Raw genomic sequence first — 7,019 nt, 5'->3', positions numbered from 1 at the left:
CTCAGCTGACACGGGAGCTGTGGGAAACCTGCCAGAAAAAAAAAAGATAAGAAAGGAAAAAAAACCCCACAAAACACCACAAAGTACTCTGGCGATCAGGTAATGGTGTGTAATGAGAAGCTGGCAAAAAGGCAGGCGAATAAAACCTGAAAGTAACAGATTTTAGCAGGTCAAGATGAAGGAGATCATAGGAACAGGATAACAGCAGCTTAAGCAAGGTAAAGAGTTCGTGCACCCGTTTACAAACCCGCTGCTACATTAATTTGCCAGCGGTGCGTGCCTTTATCGCCATGGCGTGACTGGGGGAAAACCACCCTTCTGCGCGAGGTGGCTTAATACAAGAGGGCATAACACTGATTTCCTTGCCAGTACTGGCTTTTTCTTTCATCATCTGCATAATTTGTAGGCTTACGGAAACATGATCTACTCAGCTACTTCTTGAAAAACAGGCAAATAGTTACCACTTCAAGCTAAGGGTATGATGCCCAGCGTTCACGTAACCTGTTGGGTTTCTCCCCATTTCTTACATTTGCCCAGCATTTAACAGGTAGACCCGCCACAAGAGGAAAAGGCAAGGACACAGACACCAAACTTGAATACTTAAAAAAAGCAAATAAAGGCTCCTTGGAGAAATGCATGCTTTTATACGAGCAAAAGAAAATAAGAAAATGTATTAATCTTTTGATCTTGTTTGGTTACTGTGTAGTCTTACAAACTACCCAGACTTCAAGACAGTGGTCTGAAAATGCAGTATAAAGAAAACATATTTTGGTATTAATTAGAGAAAGTATATACAAACTAAGAGTGGGATGTTCATAAAGCTCTTCCAACAATTATTAGCAGGGATTTTTTAAGTTTAAAAACTGCAGACTTTCATATGAATGCAATACATCTAGTGATAACAAACTCCATGCTATCTTTTAGAAGTCACCTAGAGAGCTGGAAAACCAAATTCTCCTTCCCACAGAAAGCCCAGTATTTAAAACAGACAAGTAATTTTAGTTAGAATTTCAAAAATTGGATCAGAATATTCAGTTTCAGCACAATTTAAGTTAGTTTCATTTTTTATGTTGAGAATCAGTTACATGTGATTTCCCTCTAACAAGTGAAAGCTAAGCAAATCTAAAATGACACCATCGCATTGTAAGTTTGGCTTTTCCTCTCAATGTTTTCCATGAAGTCCACACATTTCTGCAATATTTTTAAACTTTGCTCAAACTGCATTATTTAGAGTGGGGGTGAGGTACTGTATAAAATGTTTACAGCAAGGATTATTTTTAAGAAAAATCCTTTGAAAGTGTTACGGACATACACACATCTTACTTTAAATGACAGGTATCCGAATGTGCAGGCTAAAATGCAAGAAGAAGTGGATAGGATTGTTGGAAGAGACCGTCTGCCGTGTGCTGAAGATCAGCCCCGCTTGCCCTATATCATGGCTTTCTTGTATGAATCCATGCGCTTCAGCAGCTTTGTGCCTGTTACTATCCCGCATGCCACCACAGCCAACACCTTCATCATGGGCTACCTCATTCCCAAGGACACCGTGATTTTTGTTAATCAGTGGTCAGTGAATCACGATCCAGCAAAATGGTCCAACCCAGAGGATTTTGATCCAACAAGATTCCTGGATGAGAATGGATTCATCAATAAAGATCTTACTAGTAGCGTGATGATTTTCTCACTGGGAAAACGTCGGTGTATTGGAGAGGAGTTATCCAAGGTGCAGCTGTTTCTCTTTACCTCCATACTGGTGCATCAGTGCAATTTTACTGCTAATCCAAACGAGGACCCGAAAATGGACTTTACCTATGGGTTGACCATTAAACCTAAGCCATTTACCCTGAATGTTACACTTAGAGATACTATGGATTTGCTGGATCAGGCTGTCCAAAGACTGCAAGCAGAGAAAGCAGCCAGTGAAAACCAGCTGTCAGCAAATGCCTAAGCAATAAACCTTCCATCTAAAGATAACCCTTCTCACTTTTTAGACTTAAATAAGATATAGTTTGTTCTGGTGGTCTTTTTTGGAAAATTGCCAACCTTACAAGAGCAGGAACAAAAACTACACAAGGTATAATTCATTCCTCTTTTTAATTTGAGAAGGAGAGCCAGGGGAACAGTTTAATATATTAAATGATAAAACATATGCAATTTGAAAGCCAGCCTTTTCTTTCCTAGCTTGTTCACAGAAGTTGCCATTGTAAAGTGCTTTTATCTACTGACTGGTTTGAGCATCTCCAGGAACCATTTGTACAATCCTTTCCACGTCTCCATGTGCTATGCCTTAACACTAGGTTTGCCTTCAGTGACTCCATATCCCAAAGTGAAATCTCTTATTAAAAAAGAAAAGAAAAAAAAAAAAAAAGGGGGTGCTGAGAACACTGCAGCCTGCCTCTGTATTCACTCTACTGGAAAATGCCATAGGCACATGGCAGCTCCTGTGTTGTGACTGCTGTGATGTACATTAATGCCTCAATAATAAGTGTTCAAATGATTTTTGGTAAAACGACAATGGAAAGTCTTGCCTTTAGCATTCCAAAGTGTTTACATAAATGACTAAAAAAAATAGACTTGCTTATAAGCATATTTGAAAATGAAATTCGTGTTTTATATGAGAATGAACAAAATGTCCTAATATAGTAACTTTTCATTAAGTTTTGAAAGATCAGATTTGATAGGTCACCACATGGCAAGGGTGATAGAAGCTATACGCTAATCTGTTCATTAGCATATTCATGAACAAAATAGATATTTGAATTAGAAAGTTGTGTAAAGGTAGAGCTGGACTTTGTATTTCTCTAGTGAAGAGTTAATATCCCTGTCCCTAGGCACAGGGGTAGGTCCAGTAAAATGCACATGTGCTGAAGTATTTAGAAATGAGAATTTGGGAGTTTTATATTGAAACTTTAATACCACAAGCCTCAAGTAAAGCATACAGCAAATACAGCTCTACTCAACTAGTCATTCTGTTAGCTTGAGTTAAATGGTATATCCAAAAATCAGCTATGTACTTTCACTATGATTTGCTTGGAACAAAGTCTCAAAAGGAAAACTAACATTACATGTCATGATTAAGTACCCATTAACTGAAGAAAAAGTACTTTTAACATTTTTTGAGGTAAAGGACTACAAATTTAAAAACCCTCCAAAACTATTATTTTAAAGTAAAACATACATGTGAAACGCTGAACCTCTGGCTAATGTTTGTGTGCATAAAGCGGCATGTATTTTTCTAAAGAGCAAAACACCCTAGGTAAATGCCTGTTTATGAAAAGTGTTGGGCACTTCTTTGGAGCTGCAGATCACCTTCAATTGCATATGAAATCCATCAGAAATGAGAGTACCTCACATGACTTGCTCTGTTCAGCCTAGTACTATTTAAGATGTAAGTAGAGCTAGAAAAGTAAAGGTGCAGTGCTACACAGTAGAGTAGCTCTGCCAAGAGCCAAGCAAGTAACTATTTGCACTGGGTCTTCTGATGACCAGTCTTAGTTGTGTTGGCAGCAGTGACAGAACTCGTACTGACATTGGTCAGAGCGGGGTTAACAACACAATCACGATCTTCTTAAGTACAAGCTTCACCACTGATTTTAATGACATGAATCAAGCCTAAGAGTACTGTTCCATAACCCCACATAGTAGTAGTGTTCCTGTTTAAAGCCTCTGACTTCATATGGCAACTGTCTTCTTCTTTTAGAGCTAAAAAAAGCTTTCTGTTACATACACAAGGAGTAACCTCAGGTGTTTTTCTGAATTATGTACACGTTTGTGATATCCCAGAACTTAGCCTATACCTGTGAAAAGCTTTATAAAGATACTCAGCATTTTCATATGGAGATCTACATTAGATCAAATGCTAGCAAGACAATTCTTCTTGTAGCTTTGTAAGTATTGTTATTAAAAAAAATATAAAGGATGTAACCTACAACTGAATAGTTATTCTAATGAAAGCATCACTGATTCATTTTTTAATTAAAACAGCTTTTGCAATTTTGTACTCTTTCAAAAGCTTTAACTGTGCATTGGCTACTAATGCAACATCCATTCACTCTGCTCATGTCTGCCAGGGGTCATACACTATATAGCTGTCGATCAAATAATGCCTCATATAATCTGTGAAGTTACTGAAATTTAGTGGCACCCATTTAGAATGTATGCAGTTGTTCAGCAAGCTAACTTTTATGGTCATTTTGAGATGTATCATTATGTTACCAAAATACAAAATAAAATTATTCTTACACTGCCTTTGCTTACTTTATGTATGGCTTTCTAGCATCAAGATAAACAAAATTATTATTTCTGATTTGGAAAGCGTTATTATTTTAGATATTTGTTCATATTCGTTTCACCTTCTTTCCATTTCTGGATTTTAGGGTTTTTTTCCATCCTGCCCTTACAACTTCCAAGGTCTGCCTGCTTGTTTACACCTTTCCATCTGCGTTCATCTTCCTTGTGCTCCTTGCTAAGAACATTGCCTGCTGCTTGTCTCTGCATCGATGTGAATTCTCTCATGCCCTTTGCTTTCTTCTAATACCTGCGAATCTCTCCTCAGCCTGCACTATCTCCTATGCTATATTCTTCCCTTGGGCATTCCAGTGTGCTTCCACCTCCCCTTATTTCAAGCCCACAACCTGGTTTTCTTTTCCTTTCTCTTTCTTTCCTCCTGTATCTAGTGCTGGCATCTATATACTCCTGGTGCTGGATCCCCACCGCTGCCCTTGGGCTCGATTTGTGTTGTTTTGCCCTTGGTGTGTGTCATCAGGAAAGCCCGGAAGGAAATCACAGGGCCAAACAGGCCTCAGCGTGCCCTTGCAGTGCAACCTCTCACTAAATCAAGGCAATCCTGTGGTGAAGGGTGGCTGTTACTGCATTTATAAAACATTTCTTTGCAATGCAGCAGCCCCTCTTCTCCCACTCCCCCCCTTTGTCTTTCTTGCTCTACTACCCAAGCCTGCTTCTTTCAGAGCCATCTTGGAAAAGACCTTCCTTTTTTCCCTACCTCAAGGAAGTGGAACAAAAGCTGGGTGGGACAGAAGGCTGGGCAGACTGACTAACAGTGGTTTCCTCCTGATTTGGGATATTTTCAGCTGGAGTTTCTCCCTAAGGGGGTAGGATTCTGAGTTACAGGCTGAGTTGGTGAAATCAGAAGGAGCACATGTTGAAGACAGCTTACAAAGACCCCCTAGAAGTAGCTTAGTACCTGTGGAGGTGGTGTAGTGTCCAGAGACACCCCATGCCGTGCATATATGGCTGGGGCCGACCCATGGGACACAGTGTAGATACAGAGCAGGTGTCCTCCCCAGGTAAAACCCAAGAGCAACTTCATACCGTCAAGAAATGCTGCCACACTGTCCCTGCTTCCTGTTCATTTCTAGGTATTTCTCTGCTTTACCAGCTGTCTACAGCTGAGTCTAGACTCCCTCTTCAGTGTTGACAGGAACATTTTTATAGCAAGACCTGTTACCTTAGTGCTGAAAGGTGCAGTGCTGATGCAGCCAGAAGTTGGCATGAAGGTGGCGTTCTTGGAGATCACTACAAATACTATTTATAGCAGTTGAGGAGGGAACTGAAAGTTTCTGATTGCCTTCTGAAGCCAGTACCAAGTGTTAAGAAAATAGAATAAGACTAACCCAGCAAATTGGCTTGAAATTTTTTGGTTTTTAATTCTGTATTTCCCTTTTCCATCTATTTCGTTGGAACAGTTGGTAGAAAAACAAACATGATTTTCAAAACTGGGCAAGGTCACATTGAACAGCAAGTCACACACATCTCATGAGATGTGTTTGCACTGTCACTGCCTCCCTATCCAACCTGTGACTGGATGTCGCCATAGCAATGCTAGACAAGTACATGTTGCTCTTTCTTCATGAAATAAAGCACAAAGAAGTTAAGCAGCTGTATTCAAGACAAGATTTTTCCTTTAAAAATTTTTCATGCTCAGGTTGTTGTGATTTCAGTGGTTCAGGAAAGCCACATGTCATCGCACACTTGCTTTCTCTGTGTACGTGTGCATGCACACACTTAGTCCATCTCCCAGAATTGTAGTAACATCTTTCATTCAAGTTGAGATAAGGGATTTAAAAAATATTGGTATATTCAGTGATGGATCACTTTATGTTAGCAAGGACAGCTCTACAAGAGTAGACTTTATTTCCACAATCTCGTTTCTCCCAACCTGAGCTACATTTATCATGCAGAAACAGGCTTCTGATCTTCTCATGATAACAAATGGGATTTCACCTCATCATGTTTTCTGTGCTAAGAATAACAGGACACCCTCCACTTATTTGGACTACTTTACTCATCATAACTGGAGATGTGGAGTGAGACACTTTTGTTCCCAGTATGAACGCAAGATTTGAGACAAATTTTGACTTCACAAAGCAAGTATGGTTTACAATCATCTGCAGAACAGCATGAGGCAATGCTCCATGCTTCTTTTATGCTTTGTATTCTGTGAAAAACTTCCAAGCTGCAGTTCAAAAATTTAATTCTACTGTATATCTTATTTTTTATTATACTTTTTCACTCTATAGAGAAAAATCATAAATTGTGAAGCTATTAATCTTTTGTGGTTCAGGAAATGTAAATAACTAATTTCAAGTAAAAAAAAAAAGTGCCACCAGAAACTAAACTCAGACTTCACAATAATTACCCTAGTGAAAAATGACATTCCTAAAAGAAACTCTGTCTCGTTGTAACAAAACTCCTTTTCCTTCCCATCACTCATGTATATAGCTGCTGGGACAAGGTGTCATGCTGCAACTTGTTCCCAGAGAGAACTGTGTTCATCCTCCTGTTTCTGGCAGAAGTGAGGAGGAGCTGTACCTCCACTGCAGAACAATCTGCCCCGCAGGGAAGCTTTCTGGGCAACTCTTTCAGGTGGCACAGGAATGAAAGGGAAGTGATTTCCAGCAGCTTTCTCTGGATGAGTATTCTTTCTCTCAGGTGCCTAACATCCTGCCACACCTGTGTCTTCCAAGTACGTGACAAGCACTTGTGCCCCAGTGAGCCAA

The 7,019-nt window shown here is 39.6% G+C and overlaps 1 protein-coding gene across 1 annotated transcript; it reads left to right on the top strand.

Moving 5' to 3' along the window:
• The first annotated feature begins 290 nt into the window (after positions 1-290).
• LOC104463373 (cytochrome P450 1B1) lies at positions 291-1,992 on the top strand. The gene is made up of 2 exons (XM_010075681.1): positions 291-295; positions 1,336-1,992. Exons 1-2 carry the CDS (start codon positions 291-293, stop codon positions 1,946-1,948), a joined length of 618 nt encoding a protein of 205 aa, XP_010073983.1. The 3' UTR covers positions 1,949-1,992.
• The last annotated feature ends 5,027 nt before the right edge of the window (positions 1,993-7,019 follow it).

This window comes from Pterocles gutturalis, unplaced genomic scaffold, assembly GCF_000699245.1.
Source record: "Pterocles gutturalis isolate BGI_N339 unplaced genomic scaffold, ASM69924v1 scaffold45062, whole genome shotgun sequence".
Lineage (NCBI taxonomy): Eukaryota > Metazoa > Chordata > Aves > Pterocliformes > Pteroclidae > Pterocles > Pterocles gutturalis.
Note: the sequence above shows the minus strand (reverse complement) of the source record. Positions and strands in the feature narration are given on the sequence as shown.